The sequence below is a fragment of the Phocoena phocoena genome, chromosome 2 (assembly GCF_963924675.1).
Source record: "Phocoena phocoena chromosome 2, mPhoPho1.1, whole genome shotgun sequence".
NCBI lineage: Eukaryota > Metazoa > Chordata > Mammalia > Artiodactyla > Phocoenidae > Phocoena > Phocoena phocoena.
In genome coordinates this window covers 133,188,625-133,212,385 of record NC_089220.1, presented here as the reverse complement: position 1 = coordinate 133,212,385, position 23,761 = coordinate 133,188,625, and the positions used below count along the sequence as shown (strand labels likewise).

The 23,761-nt window shown below is 48.7% G+C and overlaps 1 protein-coding gene across 1 annotated transcript; it reads right to left on the bottom strand.

Annotated features, from left to right (window-relative positions):
• Window positions 1-462: 462 nt before the first annotated feature.
• FAM174B (family with sequence similarity 174 member B) lies at window positions 463-18,863 on the bottom strand. The gene is made up of 3 exons (XM_065871762.1): window positions 18,511-18,863; window positions 620-751; window positions 463-478 (listed from the first exon to the last, which is right to left on the bottom strand). Exons 1-3 carry the CDS (start codon window positions 18,861-18,863, stop codon window positions 463-465), a joined length of 501 nt encoding a protein of 166 aa, XP_065727834.1.
• Between the last annotated feature and the right edge of the window lie 4,898 nt (window positions 18,864-23,761).

Genomic DNA, 23,761 nt, shown 5'->3' with positions numbered 1-23,761 from the left:
CCCTCATCCCTAAAATACACTTGCCCCCAGCTCTAACACTGAGAATCTCACATACCCAAAGTAGTACTTCCCCAAAGAAGCCGAAGCCCAAACTACAATTCTGAAGTCAAAAAGTCATTCCGACTTTCCTACTGGCCACGTTAAAGAAACACACCTGCCTTTGGAATTCAGCGGTAAATTCCATCCAAGGAGTAACCCCCACCCCACGCTCTCCATTACCAACTAAGCAAGGCTGAAAAACAAGTTTCCATTTGTGTGCATGGCGCGTGGTACATGGCGGTTGCTTGGACCAGATTCCCCACAGTCTGTACATGACAAGCTCGTTGTCCGAAATTCAGTCCTCCTTTCGCTCCCACAAAGCTGACTTCGCAAGGGTTCTCATCAGGAAAGAGTTGAGAATAAGCATTTCCCTGCAAGTACTTCCCTGCTGGCTTTCTGGGTGCTGTGCGTTCCTGGGAGAGATCAAAGCAGTTCCCCCCTAGAAGCAGAATGCCCCAAGGTCAAAGACTTAGCCAAAGAACAAGAATACACGCCTGGCCACTCACTGTCTTCTGAGGTGAACCGCCCCACCTCCCCAAGCCAGCGAGCCCAGGAGAAAGCCATTGTTCTCACCCAGTACCTGTATTTGATGTCAAATACTGTGGAGTCCTCGTCTTCGTCATCCTCTTCGTTCAACGGGGCCATTTCCACTCGCTCGGCTGGAGTGGTGATGATGTCATACTTGCGGGTCTTCTTCAACCTCTTCCCCGACCTGGAAGAGGGGAAGCACATTCCTGAGAACTCAGCGATGCCCACTGGGGTAAGCCACGCTGCTGTCCCCAGCCCGGCCCCCAGGAGATCTGCCAAGTACCCCAGCTCCTCCATTTCTGGCCATGGGACCTTGGGCGGGTTCCTGACCTCAGCAACCCTCGTGGTCCTCACCCACACCTGCCCAAAGCACCGTAAAACCCAGTGATCAAGGTCTATAATGCCCAAATGCAAGATTTTAAAAGGCAAAATTAATGCAAAATAAATACACGATGAGCAAAAGACCAAAATGTTCAACATGGACGGAACTCAGCCCTGCCCCTGGGCTGGCATGATGCCCCTCATCCCTTCATTCCCTGGCCCCTCACCCTCATCCCAGCCCTGCCATGTTGGCAGGTCACTGCTCCAAGCACAGGCGTCACAGCCTGGCACTGTGTGCCCTGCCCCATGGACCAGCCAGGTGGATTAGAACGCAGGCTTGCCCACTTTCTACCTGTGTGATCATGGGCAAGTCAGTCAATCTCTCTAGGCCTCAGTTTCCTCATAAATAAAACGGGATGAGAACAGTATCTGTCCCTCGGAGGCGAGGGAGGATTAAGTGAGATGAGGCGTTTAACAAGCCTACACACAGCAAGCTCTCGGCAAAAATGACTGTCTGTGAAAATAATCAACAAATAGGAGTTAAACGTGCTACAGCCTCTCTCACATGACAAGGGCTTGTACAAATGAGTATTGTTTCCATCACAAGGATTTGTGAGCATTGGGAGTTATAACCCTATGCTTTTACCTCTGGGACGGTAGACGGTCACTGGGGACCACGGGGAAAGTGCCGAGCAAGCCTTTCCATCTCCAGTGCCAGACCCTGGGCACGAAGCACAAGACATTGATCAGGACACAGCTGAAAGTTTATGATGCCACAGGGAACAATATTGTTATTATGACTACTGATGCTTTAAGCATTTCTTTCTGCACTATTTTGAACTTTTTCCCAAATGCCTTGTATTCTCTGATGTCTCTCCTTTTTAAAAAATATTTGAAACTGTCTATGAGAAACCAGCCAAACCCCCCAGAATCATAAATGGGGCATTGAAGAATCATATTCTCTAAACATGCTTCCTGCAGACTGTAAGCCGTACCCAGCTGGAGACCACATCAAAGACACATGCCCGGTCTCTCTGTCCCCAGCACACAGAAACTCCTCAAGAAGTTTGCAAAACAATGAAAACAGAAGTTCACCGTCAAGTAAGAGTTTCTTAGCAACAGCAACTTGCTCTTTTCTTACCTAGTGTTATTCATCAAAGACATGATTTGTGAAAGGATTGTTTACATAGAAAACATAAATATTTATCTATACCTTTGGCTTAAAGCAACCTGTACAACCTATAGCACTGCTCCTTGTGGTTCTTTGTGTAGAGACTTTGGGAAATCAGCTATAAAGCCTGACAATCCCCTAGCCTCATTACAAAGCAATTTGTCCTTCCTGCGTTCATCACAGGCACGCACGCAGAGGTGTGGGTGTGAAACTGCATGGATTTCAAACACGTTGCAGCACGGTGCAAACACCAAGCCAGGTGGTTAAGAGGTAAGACGGGCACAGCCGGTCACCTCCCCAGTGGCCACGGGACAACAGTATTTTGGAAGCAGGCTTTGTAAAAGGGAGCGTAAATGCTTACGTTATAAATACCGCTGGTCCAGATTCTCACAATCAACAGATTCTTGTTTTCTCTCCACCTCCCCACAAAGGAGTAAAATAGATCTTAGTGTTCTGCCCCAGATGACATAATCCCTAACCAATTCAATCTCCAATACTGGATGGGGAAATTTAAGCCCAGAAACGGCTCCATATGCCACAAGCAACCCAAGACAAAGCCACAAGGAAAACCACCCACCTCCCAAGCCCTCTAGACTAGGCTCTAGTAGATCTAAGCTCCGGATCTACACAGACGCACACATCACACTTTTCTCAGAAGTCTCCTATCTCTGCCCTGACGGGTCACAGCTGTTCAGAAGAAGCACCTGGCTTTGCAAAGGAGCCAGACTTGCCCTTCTGTTAACTGTGCCCAGTGCCAGGGCTGCCCATTCCCAACACACATCTGGACAAGCATCTGGAACACTGGAATAGGATTCGTCCTGTGGACCCGAGGGTTTGAGAAGGCTCCTGTAGATGCCCGAAGAGACTGGCGCCCAGATGGCTTCTGGATGAAGAGTCACCATTGTTTGTAACTGTTTTTCAAATACCATGAGGCTTATTAGAAAAATGCAAAATCTGATTCATAAACCTCGTCCTGCACTTGGAACTTGAAACCTTGCTTAGTCTTGGCTCTGAAGCAGGACTGACTGCTGACCCTGGGAGAAGGTTCTGGAGGCTCTGACTTCAGCCCTGCTTCATGGAAATGGATCCCCATCAACCATAAAATCACCTTCCTTCTTCCTGATTGTTCATAGAGTCTTGTGATGAGAAAATTTACCTGCTGAGCTTAAAATAAGACCCTTGAACACTTACCATGGGAGAAGCTGGAACACAGCCCAACCTCTAGAACACCATGGCCTACTTGCTTTAATGACAGCCATTCCAAGCAGGTCACCTGAGAAGGTAATTTTAAACCTGAAGATGACACCAAAGTTTCAGTGATGGTTTATTTTATGTGTAGACTCGACCGAGCCACAGGTTACCCAGACATTGGCTCAAGCATTATTCCTGGATGTGTCTGTGAGAGTGTTTCTGGTTGAGATTAACACTGGAATGGGTAGACTGAGTAAAAAGCAGATTGCCCTCCCCAACTCAGGTGGGTCTCACCCAATCACTTGAAGGCCTGAATAGACAAGAAAGGCTGACATCCCACAAGTGAGAGAATTTCTCCTGCCGGACTGCCTTTGAGCTGGGACCTCATTCTTTTTTTTTTTTTTTTTTCCTGCATTCAGACTAAAATGGAAATCTTAGCTCTTCTTGGATTTCAAGCCTGTATGTGTGCATACACACATACACACACACACACACACACACACACACACTCTTGGTTCCATTTCTCTACAGGGCCTTGCCTAAACCAAAAGGCCATTAGCAAGAACCCTCATACATGCATCGAACACCAGTTTTGACACAATGAGCTGAAGACATTACATTTCAAATAATCAACTTTCTGAGCCACAATACCGTTCACAAAAAAGTACTTTCTGCTGTTTCACTACTGGACATGTTAATAAGGGAAAACCAGGACTTGTGAGAAGTTGAAAGAGACTCAGCTTCATCCATGGCAGAAGGTGACTGGCTGTGCCAGAAAGAAACCACATGTATGATTGGAGTCGCGTGGGGTGGGATGGGTGGAGGGGGCCTCACCTCATGTATTTTTCAAATTAAAAGGTGAGCCCTTCCTTTACTAGCTGTGTGTGAGTCAGAAGCTGGGAAATGCATGAATAGTCGACCAGCATTTCCCGCAGACCCTTAGATTCCCAAGCCTCACTGTCCCGGGTCAGAGAGCAGAGACACCCTGCCTCGGAGAGGAAGACGTGAGATAAGGGGAAAACAGATTCGTTCAAAGCCTACATGACCTCACCGAGTCCTGCTGTCTCTTCTGAGTGTGGATGCTCTAATGCATCTTTTCTGATCAATAGCGGTCCCTAAGAGTTGAGCTCCTCCCGGGTGCCAGCTAAGCAAATTACGTGTAAGATCACATGCAAAACATATAAACCACCCTATAAGGCAGCGCTGTTATCTCTGTGTTCCAGATGAGGAAACTGAGGCTCAGAGAGGTCGATCTCCCCAGGACCAAGGACCAAGGGCTGCTCCAGCACGAACCTCCCTGGAGGCTCACCTTGAACCACCTCGTGCCGGGCAAGAGGCAAGGTGCCAGTTCCCCCACTCACTCCCTCTGCAAGCCCACTCCACACCGCCACTAGACTCCGCCTCCACTTCTCTTTAACACCAAGAAACTCTTTGCCCTTGGTACACACTTTCTGGAACTTGTCGCTTACCACAGCTCACACATTCCTATTTCAAATTGATCTGGGCAGACTTCTCGTAAACTCTTTCTAACGGTGACTCCCTCAGGACACATGTTGGTTTGGGGCAGCCCAGCCTCTGTCTCCTCCCTCCTTTGGGCATCTGTATCCTTGGTGAATGCCCCTCTCCATGGTCCCCGTGGGTGAGGAGGCCTGACCACTGGCCACACCCCCAGCTCCAGGAGTGGACCATGGGACTTAAACCTGAGTCAGAATCAGTGTATTACAACCCCCGGGGCCATGGCTGGGAGGTTGGGGGGAGTATGGGACTAATCGGAGCCAGTGACCTTTGCTAGGCAGGCAGGAAAGGGGTCAGTAACTCACCCAGGTGAGAGCTGCATCGCCATCTTCTAGAAACGGAACATAAAGCCAACATGGTAGAGGACAGATTGGAGGGAGAGACCAGGCTCCAGGTCTACTATGATGCCAGCCCTCCTTGACACCAACAATGCTACTCTGTTTGTCACCGAAGCCAGTCTGGTCAGGGCTTTCTGTCACCCACAAACAAAGGAACCTTAAACGTTGTCACAGGGTCTCGAAGGAAAAAAGGCATGGCTGTAATGATAGACACCATCTCGGGATTCTCCCACATTTTAACAGCAAACCTTCCACATGTAAGTATAATTTTCCCATTTTGTCAAATCCTTTAAAACCCTGGGACTCTTCCCTGTTTCTGGTTCTAGAAACAAGGAACCACACATATAATGCACCTCAGTGACAACATCGTGAAGGCTTTCACTCAGGGCGACCTGTGGACAGGTTTTCCGAGGCGACAAGCATCCTGGCAATCTTCCCACACAGCTGTTCACCAGCATCCCGGTCTGAGGAAAAGGCTAAGGCTACACAGCTTCAGAGAATCTGCAGTCACCCACGTGTCCCCGGCGGGGAGGGCAGTGGGTCAGCCTCGAGGACACAGCTTGAGAAAGAAGCAACGGGTTCTAGACAGAGCCCCAGGTTAGAGTCAGACTTGGGTTCCTATCCCCGTGTTTCTGCTTACAGCCCTGCTTCCTCGCCTACCCGGGGGTGGGTGGGAGGCACAAGCAGGAAGGCCGCTTTGCCACAACTGTCACAGCGCTCCCCGCCCAAGAAGGGGGAGATTCAGGGAAAAAGGAAGGGAAAAGATATTGCTGGCCCACCTGCAACAGCATGGCCCCTTCGCCGTAATTTTTCTTTTCTGGTACAAGGTCCCGTTACACCAAGTGGCCTCCACGGAGAGACGGTGGCATTTACTTAAAGGGTGGTTTTAAGTAAATGCCCACGTTGTGCTTCACAGGACCCAGCAAGACCAGAGAAGCTCGAGAAGAGACAAAGGATCGTTCCACTGGGGCCAAAACAAACATTTCTAACTAGACAGAAGAGAAGTTCAAATTCTCTTACTCTGAAATGTAATCCTAAAGCCAGAGGGTTTGTTTACTCAAAGGCCCGCTCAACAGCTGGTCGGAAACTGGTTTCCCAATGCTCCCCGGCGCACGGCTCAGGCAGACACGGAGGCTGGGGAGCAGAGTGGGAGCCCAGAGGACCCACGTGGAGAGGGGCCTGCCCTCCCCACCCTCCCCTGCAAAGAGACACAAAACAATGCAAAGCCGGACGGGTTAGTTTGCTGTCAGAAGTTCAGTTTGGGGGTGCAGCGGTCAGATCCATAGGCTGTACGTCCAGGGGTGCGATTCCATCTCAGCCCTGCAACTCCTTTGTCTGTGAGCCTCCTGGCAAGTCCCTCACCCTGAACCCGAATTTCGTATCCACGTCACACACTTCCCCGGTGCAGCTAGGGTGCTGGTGGCAGAGCTCACCGCGGTGAGGCTTGGGAGAAAGATGGAGACTGACCGATAACGAGCTCACGTTTCTTTCTGGAATGACAACAGTCTTCTATCGTTGACTGGGGTGATGGCACACAACTCTGAGAATGTACTAAAAACCATGATTTGGACACTTTAAATGGGACACCTGTATGGCACGTGAATTACACCTTACAAAGCTGTCATTAAAAGCAGGAAAGATAGATAGATATGTATGTATGTGTATCTATCACATTCATTCATTTCTATACTTATAAAATCTCTCTGGAAAGAGTCACAAGAAACTGACAGCATCCGCTGGGAGGCTGAAGGGCAGGCTGGGCTAAGAAGGAGATTGTCCACTATACCCTCTGGCTCCTCGTCAATTTCAAACCATGTGAATATATGAGCTATTTTTAAAACAAACAAGTAAATAAATAAATAAAATTCAAAGAAGGTAGTTAAGATAAAAATTTAAACAGACCACGTGTGTGTCAGGCCTGCCTCTCGGACAGGAGACCCTTCTCCTGGAGAGGTCCGGGCCCCCCCCCCTGTCCCACCCAGAGGCTGCCTGCCGTCTCCTGCTCACCTGGTGACTTTAGGAGCCAAACCCAGCATCTCTGGCCTTTCCTCCACCTGAGGCGTTTTCAATGTGAAGCCCACTAAAGTAGCTCTGTGGCTCAAGGACCAGCCTTCTGCCGAAACCACACTACTCGTTCCAAAGAGCATGTTACCTTTGACATTTGGAAAATTAATACAGAAGATGAAAACGGCATGTGTAGGGGAGAGATCGAATCAAGCAGCTGCCGTGAGTTAGCTGCCCGCCTTCGCACCCGGCCGAAGCTTCCAATGCTCTGAGGACAGAGGCCTTTCCTGTTTTTAACCTCCGATCTCTACCCTGCATCTTCCCCCCTCAGAACATGACAAAACAGAGCCTTCCCTAGAAAACCAAGCAAACTTGGAGAAAGAACACGACCCCAAAACCCACCGTGCAGCCCCACCACGTAGGGAAGCAGGTGCCGGAGAGCCAGTGACAACAGCGCCATGTCTCCCAAGAAGGGGCGATGACCTGGGATGGGCCCCAGGCTCGGGGGCAAACCCAAGGCTGGCAACCAGGGTACAATTCCCGAGCACCAGCCTCCTCCCTTTCCAGCCTTGGGCACAGCCCCTGCGCTCTACCCATCACCATCCTTTTAAAGCAGTTTAAAACGAGCCCAACACCAGCGCGATCTGAATCTCATCTGGCTCCGCTCCAGATGGGCAACTTGAGACTCTCGGTTACATGAGACAAAAGCATTTTCCTCTAGTGCAGTGAGAGCTTCAGGATCTCAGGCAGCCCAGCTCTAACAGGGCTCCGGCCAAGCCCTCCCAGACACAGGTGTTCCAGAGACTTCCAGGTACACGAGCAGCGCTGCCACACCTGACGCCTGTCCTCCCCACCACGCCAGACACTCTGCTCCAGTACCAGCACCCAGTCAAGCGGGATGACTCAAACGCCCCAGAGCCCACAGGCGCAGGAAAGCAGTGAGGCGAGCCCGGTGTGATGTAAACATTAGAACAAACGCGGTGACAAATGACAGCCAACGCTCGGTCTTGGAGTCAAGGAGACACGAGGATTGGCACTCACAAACACAGACGAGATGGGACGGTGGCTACCCAGCTCTCCGCCCCCCCTACCCGCCCCTCGTTACAGAGGCACTGCGTTTCCAGTATTCCCATCTGTTGAGAAAAGCAGATCTGGATTTTGATGTGAAGACTCCCAATTTTAAGTGTTCTCAGTTATCTCAGCTGTTAGAAACACTGCGTATATGTGAAATCTAAAAAAACGATACAAATGAACTTATTTACAAAACAGAAATAGACTCACAGACATAGCAAACAAACTTATGCTTGCCAAAGGGGAAACGGGTGGGGAGGGATAAATTGGGAATTGGGGATTAACAGATACACACTACTGTATATAAAATAGATAAACAACAAGGACCTACTGTATAGCACAGGGAACTATATTCAATACCTTGTAACAACCTACAATGGAAAAGAATCTGAAAAAGAATATATATATATGTATGTATGTATGTATGCATAACTGAATCACTTTGCTATACACGTGAAACACTGCAAATCAACTGCACTTTAATAAAAAATGAAAGCAAAACCACTGTGCAGATCAAAACAAAACAAAAAAACGTATCTGTGGGCCGTCAGTCTGCAACCTCTGACTTAGCTTCCTGGCCATGGTTTATTTGGTCCTGGGTGCCACGCATGAGTGGCACTGAATAACTGAGCTCAAATCATGGGCCCAGAGAGATGGCCTGATTCTCACTGTCACCTGAGGTCCTAGATCTGTTCACCAGCAGTTCAGTCACGATGAAGAGGTACTAGTCATTACCTATACAGCCTAGCTGTTCCCCTCGTCTCCTGGGCACTGTCCCTTCAGGATTAACAAAGTGACACCACTGTTGACTGATCACAACGCCGGCCTCCAGCACCCAATGCACAGTGTGTCCCGGGCTTACATTTCACACAGGACCACATACCGTTGACAAGTCTTAGGGTTCCTCTTCATAACTCCTCAGGGTTACGCCTCTACCTGCCCCCCACCCTTGTTTCCCTTTCCTTCCCTCAATCCCTGAGGGACAGATCCAACTCTCATTCTTCCAAGAAAAAATAAGTACGCCCCAGCTTTGGCCTGTTTAAGGAGCCACGTGAAATGTGGCCACAGCAAATGCCCCAAGACCTGTTCCTCCAGCTCCCAAGTGTGTTTGCAAAGGGTTGGGTCCACTTCACCCATCTGTGAGGTGCCAGGAGAGGCAGGCGAGGCCAAAAGTGAGGAAGGAAGCCTCTAGGGGCAGCTCTGTTGGTTCAAGGGCAGTGGCAAGATGACCGAGAGGGACTGTTTGGTGGACCCAGGGACACAACCACAGCCTTGAAATTCTGGGGTCACTGTGCTTCGGGACACATGTCATAAATGACCCTTTCAGCATCCACTTGTCCCTGCCACGTGGTAGGGGAGGCGCGGGGGTGTCAGTCCTTGCCGCCACTGCCCCCCACTTCAGGGACAGTCCACACTTCAGGGACAGTCACTTCTTGACAGAACTCCCAACCCCGCCACCGCAAGCCGAGATGTCCAGCTGCGTGGCTGGCGTTTCCACGGTGTTTCTGTCACCCTCTTTCTCACCAAGGCTTCTCCCCTGCCTGACCATCCCCTTCACCACGCCCGCCTCTCCAGGCCCTTCCGGTCCTCCTGACACTTTCCTCCTCATCCTCCTCTTCACCCACTCGAATCTCCAGCCCTCCCTACCGGTCCTTCCGGCACCTTCCACTGGTCTCCCCCGCCATCCTGCATCCCCGAGGCAGCCACATCACTATTCATCCATTCACTCAGCAAATACATGCCAAGCACCTAAAAGGGGTCAGCATTACTAAAGCAGCCCTTTCATCACTACACTCCTGTATTCAAGTCCTCCATTTGCTCCTCTGACCCACTACTAATCCCCAAATCCTCTGGCTGGGATTCCTGTCTTCCAAAATCCGGCTGCAATAGGAAAAGGAGTGGGGGAGGAATGCTGAATTGGAAATCAGACTCCTGCCCTTCACCAGCCATATGGCCTTAAGCAAGACACTTCATCACTCTGCAACTTGATTTACTCATCTGTAAAATGGGATTCCGACAGGACACTCCTCACAGGAATGAGGAAACATATAAAATGTTTAGCACAGAGGCTGGTATACAGTAAGGGCTTAATAAATATTAGTTGCTATTATTATTATTGTCACCATAATATCCAGATGATCATTTTCACAAACCCTGCCCACCACAAAACCTGCTCCGCCAGCCGGTCCTGGAAGAACCTCTTCTCCCACCCCATCAGGTCCTAATCCTTCTACTCATCCCCATATGCCCTCCCTGACCACTATGTCCCCCGCCAAAGTCCCTGGGGCTTTTATAAGTCCTCTGGCAACTTATCAAGTGTTGCTTTTGACACATGACTCCCCTACAGAATTAGCTTGCCTTTCACCTGCCAAGCAGAATCATACAAAGGCATTATGCTATCTTCCAGATTGAATTGGAAACTCCTTCACCTCAGCTGTATTCTCTCAGCACCTTCTAGGCTTCCAATGGGTCATTAAATACACTGGTAAGATTGCTCCATCCATTCAGCCATGCTCTCTCCTGGGTCCCTGGCTGAGCATTGGGGAGACTCAACTGACCAGGCTAAAACCCAGCCCACCACATCTTGGAGGCCCAGAAGAGGCCAGGCTGAGCATCAGAACACCTGGCCTTGGGTCCTACTTTTCCTACAAACCCACTGGGTGACCTTAACAAACCCTTCCCATTTCCTGGCCTCAGTTTCCTCATCTGTACAATGGGTAGAAGGAGGGAGATCAGTGGCACTCCGAGTGCAAAGAAACACCACACCCAAGAAGTTACAAGGGCCTGAAGCCCTCCCAGGCCTGAAGAGCCCTGCCCAGGCTCTTTGCCACGGCCCCTCTTCTGCTCCACACCTGCCAATGAGAGGGGGTTGCCTCCTCCCTGCACCCTCAGGAAAATAAAAATCAAGTCTGGATTCCTGGCAGATTGCCAGGACGATTAAATACAATTTTTAAAGTGAAACCATGACAACATGATTCTAAATTCATGGTCCCAGAATTTCCCTTTGTAAATAGTTAGAACCAAAACATCAGCCATGAAACTAAAATCCCAGGCACAACCTATGAAGCCGTCTCTGCTTAAATCTGGGAGGGTTTTCCCTTCTGTGACACTCTCCGTACAGGATGCATGCAGACACTGACACTGGAGACCCCCACCCCACCCCTAGACGTGCCCCATGTCTCCAGAAGGGCCTGTGTTGGCAAAGCCCCCAAACTTGATGAGTACACGGGCATAAGAGCTCACAGGCAAAGCCAAATAAGCTGGAGGGCTCAGGGTTAAATTAACGAGAGAATTTCCTCCCTTTCCAACTTGATAGAAGGAATCAGTGGCAGGTCCTGAGTCCTCACAGGCCTGTTAGTAAGGGCAGTCATGAGGCACCTCCTTCCCCAGGGGAATTCAGCTGTGTGCGGGACCCTACATGGGGTCCTAGGTGTCCAGGGAGGCTCACGCAGGCTAAAGAGTCACCAATTTCATGTTTGCAAGGCTCAGAAACAGATGCACTTGCCTGATGATCTCGGCCATATGGCTGAATCCTCATTTACAGGCAGAAGCAAGACCAAAAGGTTGGGTATAAATAACATCTGTTTTCAGAATCGTTTTTTTAAATACAATAGGACACTTGACTGCTTAAAGGGGAGCCAGGGGTTTGATTGACCCAATCTCATTCCAAACATCCCAATAGCCCTGGGAAGCAGATACTTTAGTTAGTGCTGGGAAGCAGATGCCCAGAAAGGTTCAGTAAACTGCTCACATAGACAACCAGGAGGCCCGCACCTGTGCTACTGCCATCTTGGGCTGGATCATTCTTTGTTAAGGGGGTCTGTCCTGGGTACTGTAGGATGTCCAGCAGCATCTCTGGCCTTTACCCACAAGGTGCCAGTAGCATCCCCCTCCCCAAGTCATGACAATCAAAAACGTCCCCAGAAATTGCTAAATGACCCCAAAGCAGGCAGAATCCGCCCAGGAAAGAACCACTTGAGGGACCCTATTCCTCCCACACGCTATGACTTCTTTTTCATCTTGGTGGAAAACTGAATCAGGGCATACTCTCTACCCTGTTTTTTTTTTTTAATCTGGATTTTTGCTGGGTTAGATTTATTTAACACTTTCTCTACTGTGGTGTGTAAGATTAAACATCCATGGGAATTGGATGAAAGTACAACCTTCCAATAAGACCAGTAAGTCCTGGGGATGGAGTGGGCATTATGACTATAGCTAATACTGCTGTGTGATAGATGGGAAAGTTGCTAAGAGAGTAGACCCCAAAAGTTCTCATTACCAGGAAAAAAATGATTTTTTCCTTTTTTTTGGCATCTATGAGATGATGGATGTTCACTATACTTATCGTGGTCATCATTTCACAATATGTGTAAGTCAAGTCGTTATGTTGTCCACGTTAAACTTATACAGTTCTGTGTATCAATTTTATCCCAGTAAAACTGGAAAACAAAGAAAAAAGAAAACCCACTTGAAAAGTAAAAATTAAATTAAGATAAATATGTTTCACAACGATAGCTTCTCCCCCAATTCAAAACCTTGGTCAAGCAATCAAAAATGACCTCCTGGGCTTCCCTGGTGGCGCAGTGGTTGAGAGTCCGCCTGACGATGCAGGGGACACGGGTTCGTGCCCCGGTCCGGGAAGATCCCACGTGCCGCGGAGCGGCTCGGCCCGTGAGCCATGGCCGCTGAGCCTGCGCGTCCGGAGCCTGTGCTCCACAACGGGAGGGGCCACAACAGTGAGAGGCCCGCGTACAGCAAAAAAAAAAAAAAAAATGATCTCCTGATAAACAACAAGGTCCTACTGTACAGCACAGGGAACTATATTCAATATCCTATGATAAGCCATAATGGGAAAGAATATGATAAAGAATATATATATGTATAACTGAGTCACTTTGCTGTACAGTAGAAATTAAACACAACATTGTAAATTGACTCTACTTCAATAAAATTTTTTAAAAATGATCTCCTGGTGCTACACAAGCACCACAACCTCAAAGTCATAAAAAGGAGCTTAACTTTCTAACCAGGGCTCTGCCCCAAGCTCCAAGTTATTAAAATAATATTGATATACTAATGAGCAATAACTAAAAACTTTTCAGAACACTTTCCCCAAATCCTGAAAGCATTAAACTTCTATATGTTCTCTTAAATAACTTTTATTCTTAGGACAAATATAAATACACAGACAATGGGAGATCTGGGGAATCCAGGAGAAGCAGGAACGTTTTTATTCCTTTTCAAAGACCTGGCTTAGTAATTCACTAAGCTCCCGTGGCTCCGGCGTCTTCAGGACACGACAGCATGCAACTTTGCCACTGATCCAAGTGCAACAGCCGAGCAATGTCAGATCACTTCGAATTTGTCTTCCTCTTCGTCCCCCAGGAAGCACCAAAACCACCCTCCTTACAGATAAGACGGTTTTACACAGCTTTTGAAATAAGTAGTTGGGCATGCAGCCAACAGAGTTCTGGGAGAAGTGTGGCCTGGGCAGGAGAGCTGGGAGACTCGACAGGACGGGGAAAGGATCCCCAGGAGGAAATAAAAGTCGTGGTTGCAGGTGGCAGTTTCTAACTTGTCTCCACCTCGTTCATAAGACACCACAGAGTAAAGTCAGATTCCCCCTCAGATCTCAAAGGGTAAAGTCAGACCTCAGAGAGCACGGGGGGCAAAAGGTACTGAACAGCGGCCATTGGCTTACGCTTGTTATCCCTGAATCCATGCGACCCCATGAGATGCTTTCCAACATCCAAAAATTGAAGGAGTTTTCTACTTCCTAAACACAGCTTCTTTATTGATTTCCTTCCAGCTCTCATAAACGTGTCAAGCAACAGACCTAGGGAGGCTGGCCCTACTGCGAGCCAGGCAGAACTGCACACACACACAGACACACACACACACACACACACAACACACACACACACACATATATACCCGAAGGGACTCTGGCTCAAGGGCGCTCTGCCTCCAAACTGCCTTTCCCTCCCTCCAAGTTTGTCTCCAGTCTTTAAACAGTTTTCCTTAATGATTCCAATACATGAAAAAACTGTAAATGATTCTGCAGATGGGACATCAGATTGATTAATAAGTATGGGAAGAGACAGCTACTCAACCTCAGTAAGAACTGGAGATCTGCAAAAGCAAGCAATGAGATACCCAATCATACCCATCTGATTGAAAAACAATAGAAAGTCAGATGATACTAAGCGTCAGATATGATGGGAGGATCTGAGAACCCCCAGATACTGCAGGTGGGAGGGTAAACTGGTACATACTCAAGGAAAGCGTGTAAGAGTACCCCTGGGACCCAGGAATCCCACTCCTAGGGGTCCACCCCAGACTCTCTTATACAGGTCCTCAGGAAGACACACCTAAAAGGATGCAGCAAGGAGCTGAGTGCACAGACAGGGAGAAAGAAAATGAATAAATGTCCGTTGAAAGGAAATTCAGACAATGTAGAAATATATCATAAACAATAAATAAATACATAATGAAGAATCTCCCACAGTCACACATGTACACACTCATACAAAAAATTCTTTGTGCATCCATATATATATATATAATTTATTTATTTAATGAGCTTATACTACACATGCTGTTTTGTAACCTGTTTCACTCGACCAGCATATACTGAGTATTATATTAGCATCCTCATTTTTCACAGCTGCACAGTATTTCACTGTAAGGACTACCATAATTTAGTTAACCAATGCTCAATTGTTAGATACCTAGGTTACTTAAACCTTTTCACTGTTAAACAGAACTGCTCTGGACTTCATTGGCCATGCATCTTTGCTTCCTCTCCTAAGTAATAAAATTAGAAGCAAAGAATAGGCATTGCAGTAAAAACTGTGCGTACCTTAGAAACAGAACTGCTTGGTTAAAGGTATATATCTTTCTTACCACGATACACATTCTTTGCTTCTAATTCTAACAGTTTCCTTGGATCCACATTCTTTCTGTCGTCTGGCAAAGCGACTCCTTCAGGGAAAACAGACACACGGGTTATGTATAAGCAATAACACTTACTACACTCTTCCTCCTTTACCTCCCTCCCTTCTCTGTATCCATCGTTAAGGAAATGGCGGCCACTGTCCAAATAAGTCCCGATCTCACAGGTTCCCAGCATCAGCCATGCAGCTCATCACAGAGGACATTTTGAGACGCATCAGCAAAGCATCAGCAAAGCAAAATACTTAGGGGTTCATTCATTTGCTAAAAGTACCTTTCTCAGATGCCAGCTTGTGCTTGGAGCCACAGCAGGCGTTCAGAGAGGCACAAACGATTAAGGGCCAGTCCTGCTCTTAGGAGCCCTCCGCCTGGTAAGTTCAGCGACACTCTTGACTCCAAGTAGAAAATCCCAAACTCACATGTGCTCTGGAAGGGGGCCTTGCTGGGAGGCTTCTCAGAGGAGGTGACACACAGGCAGGCAAACAGCAATGAGCTGGCCCCGTAGTCTTGGTGGTGGAGGGGACCCCAAGCAGAGGGTCAGAGGCACATGCCGGGCTAAGGCCACCAGATGCCGCTGGAGAACACCTGAAGGTCCAGCAGGGTGGGAGCAGTGGGCACAGCTGAGATGGGGGCTTGAGAGGGAGGCGGGGCCCTGCTTAGACACAGGCAGCTTGCCAGCACGCTGAGAAGCCTGCGCACGGGGGGGGGAATGAGTGGGCAGAAGAAGGGTGAAACTAGACGAGGGAGGATGGATGGGAGTGGGGACAAGGCTGGCTGCAGGAACGCCAGCCTGAAGGGTACTGCTGTGACTGCGGACACGAGGGAGGGAGGTGAGTCAGGCAGAAGGGCTGGCAGGTGGGGAAGCTCCTGTGGAGGAAGGGGTATGGCCCAGATGAGACAGTCTCAGGGAGACTTGAGAGGCAGAATAGCCAGGATGTGGTGGCTGCATGCTAAGGGGCTAGGAGGGGAAGCAGGTAAGGAAGACGCCCAGTCAGGGCAGCAGGCCTTCAGGAAGCCGGATGAAGCGAGCGTGCAGAGGCCTGTGGAAAGGTCACAGTACAGACCACAGACTTGTAGTGTTCTAGACTCTACCGGATGACTTACTCCCCTCCCTGGGATGCAACTTTCTCCTCTGCAAAGGAGCACATGGGACCTGTGTACCATCAAGGCCCTTCCCAGCTTTAAAATGCTGTAAGTTCCTATCCACATCAGAACTGGGGTGTCAGCTGAAGCCCTGGAAACTCTCCCCAACAAGAAGGCCTTCCTGGAAAGAGAAGGCACATCCATAAGGAGCCTCTCCTGTGAAGTCGGAACCTTCCTCCAACGCCCAGCTCACAGGCCAGCAAGGACCCATCCCTTCCAGCCCTGAGTACCGGCTCTCTTGCTCAAACACATGCCCTCACATCTGGCCACATGCTGCTTGCTTTTCGGCCCCGCTCCTGGGTAATACGGAGCAGACTGGCAAAATAGTTCAAATACCGTCTTAAGAAGTGCACCGCCTTGTGGGCTGAGCGGCCTATTTTGAGCAAAATGTTTCAAACCTCCAGGCTCAGAGCTGCTCTAGGCACCAACGTTCCACGCAGCTGAACAATCAGGAAGGCAGTAAAGGACTACAGCGCATCTGCTGAAGGCCAGGCCGTCCTCGGGCACGAGGACTGGACATGCCCACCCTCCAGGACTGTCTGCTGTGTGGGGGAGCCACCAGCCTGGCGTGAGAAGGGCCGTACGGAGGATGCACAAGTCTAGGGCTGGGGGAGGCCAGAAAAGGAAGCAACCGCCTGGCTCGGATGTCCAGGAACTCTACCCAGAGGACGGAGCATGGGAGCTGGGCCCCGGTGGCTGCGTGCAGTCATGGCAGGTGTGCAGTGGGAACTGGCCCAGGAGTGGACGAGCACAAGCCAGCCGCAGGGAGTGTCAGGAGAGAAGTGACAGGAGGTTCAGAAGGGCTGGCTGATGGCCACAAGGTGCACTGGAGCTAGTCTGTAAGGGTCTGAATGCCACATCCAGGTAGTGGCTACAGGGAGCCACTGAAGTTTGCAAGCAGAGGATAAAGGGCAGCGGGAAGGATGGGGTACAGAGAGGGGCAATTCAACGTCTGCTGCACGTCAGGGGATCAGCACAGTGGAAAACAATGTAGCCGGAGCCAGGGCAGGGGATGGGGCGAGGGGATGTGGGCCCACAGTTCCCCCTTCTCCATTTCCTCAGGACCACTACCATTTAATCCTACGGCCCCACAAAGAAACACCTTGACTCAAAGTCACACAGCAACCAACAGCAAACCTCAAGGGAGAGCTCCCAACCCGGCCTTTCCAGATCTGGTTTCTGCTCCTGCTCTGAAAAGGCTCACAAGCCCCTGGCCCCAAACCTCCAACAGCTGATCAAACACCCAAGCACACTGTATACACTTGGAAGGGGAAGGAACAGGCTGTGAATAACTGACACACACATGCCCAGATTTCCCAGAGGCCCGCCTGAGTAACAGGACACATTTGGTTCATTTCCTGCAAAACCAGAATTTCCCAGGCATTAGGGGGAAATGCAACCCTCCCTGCATCCCCTGTAGCCCTCTCCATACCCCTACTCCAGAGACCCCGGCCATCCTTTCTAATTTCCCACTTTCTCCCTGAACTTGAGCAACCTACAAAAAGCCTCTCCAAGAACCCTCATGCCCCTGCAAATCTTCATTGCGGCAGTCCATTCAGGCAGGGTGGTAGGCAGAAAGTCACTGAGGCCACCAAGGATGGCCAAACATCCTAAAGCCCAGCTCCAATCCCTGGCGCAATGCGCGCCTCCAACAGGTATCCCCACAGGCTAGACACGGCTTCTTTTGGTAGCAGAACCAATGAAAAGAAAAAACAGCAGGTGGTGCCTGAGAAGCCCTCAGAGGGAACAGAGGGAGGCTCAGCAAGGTGGGTACGGTTCAAATCCTACTTCCACCACCGAGCTTACTTGAATAAGCCACCTTGCCTCTCCGGAAAATTTTTCCTCATCTGTGAAATAGGTATAAAAATATATTCCGTGTAAGGGTGTCATAATTCGGAGCGCTATGGAGAGTGTTAAGCATTAGTGGAGAGTGAAAAGGAATTCAATATTTTTTATGTATTTATTGATATATATAGATACATATCATAGCTATAGCTACAGCTATAGCTATAGATAGAGATAACGTTCGAAGGGGAGAAAATTCCTAAAGTGTGTAGCAGGGAAAACCAGCCGAGTGCAACCCCGAGGAGCAGGGCCGGGAGTCCCAGGCTAGCGGGAGCGCACCCAGGCGCCGGGGCCGGTGCATCGGCGCGCGCAGGTGCGGCGGGCGCGCAGTGACAGCAGGTTGGCGGTGCAAGTTGGCCCGCGGGGGCTGCAAAGGGGCGGCGGACCCACCTGAAGACGCGCAGCAGCAGGCAGGCTATGAGGAAGGCGGAGAAGGCGCACGCCACGATCACGGCTGCCTTCAGGGTGGGCAGGTCGCGGAGCAGGCTGGAGATGCGGGTCACCAGGGCGTCACCGCTGCTGTTGGAGCTGCCGCCGCCGCCGCCGCCGCCCGCCGCCTCCCCGGAGCCCATCCCGGTGGCGTTCCCGGGCCCAGGGCCGGGCGGCGGCCGCGGCTGGCGCTCGGATCCGGACTGCGGCGGAGCGACAGACTCGGCTCTGCTGGCGCGGGCGGCGGGCGCGGCCAGGAGCGCGAGCAGCACCAGCAGCGGCAGAAGCCGCGCGGGCGGCGGCGCGGCGCGCATGGTGCGGTCCGGCCGCCCGGGGTTGGGCTGGGCGAGCGCGGCGGAGCCCTGGGTCCCGCACCGGCGACGAGGCCTTCACCGGCTACTCCCGCGGCGGAGCCAGGCGGCTGCGCGGTGCTTGGCAGGAAGCTGCGGCGCCCGGAAGAGTCCGAGCCGCCCGCCGCCGCCGCCGCGGCAGCCGCCACCAACACGTTGCACGGAGTCATTCGACGGGCCGCAGCCCCACGTGGGCGGGGCAGGCCACCAGGCCCGGTGCGGGCTTCGCTGCTCTCCGGGCGGCCCCGGTTCCCTCGGGACCTGTCACCCCCTTGGAGAAGTAACAATAGCCAGGCGCTGTTCTGCACATTTCACATTTTCTCTATTTCATTTAATCCTGCAACCCCCTTAGGAGACAGGTATTTCTGTTACCCTCCTTTAATAGCTGATTCAAGACCCAGAGAGCCTGCTCATAGCAACCCAGGTTGTGTCAGACTAAGAATCGAAAGACCATGGCACCCGGGGCAAACCTCCATTCTACAGATGCGGAAACGGAAGCCTCCAGAGTGAAATGGGCTGTCCGATGCCCTATGCAGTGCATATAGTTCCACATCTCCCCAGTTAACTTCTTTTTCTCTGAAAGAGTTTCTTTTCTCATGGCTTCGATCTCTCAGACATTGTGCACCTCTGCTTATGAACTGGATTAAGATGTGCATTTCTGCATTCATACCTTTGCTGTGGAATAGTCTTCCTCCCAGGTTGAAGTTTCAGACCCCAGGGAGTAATTGGCTTGCTGCCTCTGGTTTGTAAGCTAAATGATACTTAAGTGGAGAAAGACAGTTATGGATGTTCTAGTGTGAGACCCAAAGTCGGGAACTGATGCAGGGCACAGAGGGCTTTCCTGGATCACTAGGAACTATACTGCAGGCCTCAGGTTCCACCTTTCAGCATGAGGATGGATCCTGGCAGGAAGCTCTCCAGTAACAGGTAAACACACATGACAAGTACTCAGTGACCTTAAACAGCTCACTCCTGGTCCTACTAAAAAGAGCAACAGATAAATAAAATATAGTACAGTGTAGTAGTTAGCTATTGCTTCCTAACAAATTATCCCCAAACTTCACAGCTTAAAACACAGACATATATTATAGCAGAGTTTCTGTGGTTTAGGAATCTGAGCATAGCTTAGCAGGGTCCTCTGCTTCAGGGTCTCTCACAAAGGTGCAATCAAGGTGTCAGCTGGGGCTGGGGTCTCATCTGATGGCTCAACTGGGGTAGGATCTGCTTCCAACTTCAATCACTGGTTGTTGGCCAGATTCAGCTGTTCATGGGCTATTGAACTGAAAGCCTCAGTTCCCCACTGGCTGTTGGCCAGAGGCTGCCCACCGTTCCTTACCATGTGGGCCTTTCCAACATGGCAGCTTGCCTCATCAAAATGTGCAAGTCTAGAAGACAATAGAAAGACCCTGTTAGCAAGACAGAAGTCACTGTCCTAGGAAACCTGACCACAGAAGTGACATCCCAACACCTTTGCTATATTCTGTTGGTTAGAAGCAAGTTACAGATCTTATCACAAGGGAAGGGAAGTGTACAAGGGTGTGAATATCAGGAAGCAGGGATTATTGGGGCATCTAAAGAGCTGCCTGCCACTTATAATGTGACACATGTTGATTTAGTGGGATGAACGATAATCAGGTTATCAGAAGTCATCGCCCAGGAGGTACTATTTGAAACGCACGTTGAATAGTCCAGCATGCCCCAGTGGTGAGAAATTTGGACAGATCACATGCTTTAGGTCTCTTCCAACTCTAAAATACCACTTTATGGTATGTCAAAAATGTGTTGGTAGAGAGCCAGCATTTTATCATATCATCACAATAGAATTTAGAAAAGAAATTTCTTAAAGAACCACTGGCGACGTCCATGATTTTGCAGCACTGCCCTCTAAGGCATAAACCTCAGCCATCACAGGCTTATATTTTTGTCCTTATCAAAAATTCCTGCGTGGTAGAGTAAAGAAGGCCTGGGCCTTGGAGCCTCTAGCCAGGATGAGAGGTCTGACCGCTGAGTGGCCTTGGCCAAAGACTTAACCACAGAATTCAAGTCTTTAATGTCTAAAGTGAGGATAATAATACTTAGCTCAGGAAGGTCGCTGGAAAAATGCCTAAGAAGGGAGGAAACATTAGTGCCCTTATCCTTCTTTTGCCACAATTCATGGACTGGAGTAGACTTGCTTGGTTGTTTAAAATTGACTTAACACCAAGAATGTACATAAATGTTAGATTATTTTAGTATAGTGAAACTGTAGAATCTTTCCTTCTTCCTGATTATTTGCTGTGCAAACCATCACAACAAAGAACTTACTTATAAATTGCCCTAAATTAGAATTCCTTAAACATTTTGAATCAACCAACCATAAACAATGACATTTTAACACGGAACACTGCTGACAGGCAACAGAAACCAACTGGGGCTGATTTCAGGAAAAGGGAGTTTATCGGAAGCATGTTGGGTTGCTTCTAGAATCAACCAGAAGCTAAAGCAGAAGTTCTAAAAGTGTGGTCTGGGGACTCCTGGGGTCCCTGAGACCCTTCCAGGGAACCTGCAAAGCCAAAACTAATTCCATGATAACATTAAGATGTTATTTGTCTTTTTCACTGATGGTGCAAAAGAAATCGCATGAATCAAGACCAACTATGCTCATAGTAATTGTATTCTTCATGACCATGCACAACAGAAAAAAAAATAAAAAGAGCCAGTTTCATTTTATAGTGTCTTTGATAGAGCCGTGAAATGATTAAATCTTGACCCTTGAGAACAGAACATTTTACTGTTAGATGGGGTAAAATACGAAGTGTGCATAAATCTCAAATGCTGCACTCTGAGCCATGAGGAGCGTCTCAAGAAAAGAACGCATGTGAGGTTCTTAAAGTTGCAAACTGAACTAGCCACTTTCTTCATGGAACACCATTGTTAATCAAAAGAGTGCCTGACAGACTTCAGACCTGGTCTTTGGCAGGCATTTTCTCAAAAATGAACAAGAATGAGCCTGTCACTTTAAGGATGGCAACTGACAGTATCGTAGCCAGTGATAAAATTCAAACCTTCAGGCTAAAATCTGAATTTTTAGAAAACTTATCCATTAGGAGGCTTTCTGCTGTGAGCTGGACTGCTTCCCAATACTTCAAGACTTTTCTGATAAGCTTGGTGGTGATACTAAAAAGTGTGGCGGTTTTGATATTATGTAATGAAATATGTCAAATTTTGAAAGCTCTGCTTAAATCAGCAAGCCAATTTTTCTGCATGGCCAATGTTACAGAATCATGCTTGGGTAAAAGAGCCATTCAAAGTGCAAGGTAGACCAATGGATTTTGATGAAGTGGAGTATAAAAGTTCATTGGGGCTTCCCTGGTGGCACAGTGGTTGGGAGTCCTCCTGCTGATGCAGGGGACGCGGGTTCGTGCCCCGGTCCGGGAAGATCCCACATGCCGCAAAGCGGCTGGGCCCGTGAGCCATGGCCGCTGAGCCTGCATGTCCGGAGCCTGTGCTCCACAACGGGAGGGGCCGCAACAGTGAGAGGCCCGCGTACCGCAAAAAAAAAAAAAAAGTTAATTGATATGGTTCCAGATTTCACAGTGTAATCTTTAAGAAAATACTGCTCGCAAATTTTGGTGTGAAATTAAAGAAGTATATCCATACTATCTGAAAAGGCTATTAAAATTCTCCTTTTTCCAACTGCATATCTAGGTGAGGCTGGATTTTCTTCATATTTTTCAACCCAAACAACAAATCGCAACAGTGTGAATGCAAAAGTGTATATGAGAATCCAGCTATTTTCTTTTTTTTTGATAGAAGTTTATTTTATTATTAAAATATAGTTGATTTACAATGTTGTGTTTGTTTCAGGTGTACTGCACAGTGATTCCGTTTTTTTGCAGATTATATTCCATTATAGTTTATTACAGGATATTGGGTATAATTACCGGTGCTATACAGTAAATCCTTGTTGCTTATCTATTTATGTATAGTAAATAGTGTGTATCTGTTAATCCCATATTCGTAATTTGTCCTTGCCCCCTTCCCTTTCCCCTGTGGTAACCATAAGCTTGTTTTCAATATCTGTGAATCTGTTTATGTTTTGAATATGGATTCATTTGTATTCGTTTTTCCAGCTATTTCCCATTAAATCAGACCATAAAGAGTTTACCAAAAAATGTTGAAACAATGCCACTCTTCTATTTTTTTAGAAAATATAGTTATTTTCATAACCGTGTATCGATGTTAAAATATTAATGTATTTATTACCCTGTTTCTAATTGAATTAATATTTTAAGGTGTCTTCATTTTAAATCTCTAATGCAGTAAATATCAGTAGGTATAACCCACGTAACAAAACCTCTTTGAGGTCCTTCATTTTTCTTAAGACTGGAAATCAAAAAGAGACCAAAAGTTCCTGAGACCAAAAGATTGTTTGAGAGATGATGAGCTTAGATAATCAGGCTTGGGTGGAAAAAAGAAGCAAATCAATTAGAATATTTTCTGCTATGAGAAACAGAAAAACCCAACTTGAACTGAGTTAAACAAAAAGGAAATCTCTTCTCATATAAAGGAAGACCCGGGTGGTTGATTCGGCAGTTACATGATGTCTAGGACCCTGGATTTTTCCATCTTTCTGCTCTGTTGCCCACAGCACTGGCTTCAACCTTAGGAACGTTGCAGTGATTGCTGGTCACAAGAACACTGCAGTGACAACTGGGGTAACCTGCCTTCTAGTTCATACACATCAAGTGAGAAAGAAAAACCCTTCTTCCAATCGTGGAATAGAGATCCTCCTCTTGGACTTCCCTGGTGGCGCAATAGTTAAAAATCCTCCTACCAATGCAGGGGACCCGGATTCGATCCCTGGTCTGGGAAGATCCCCC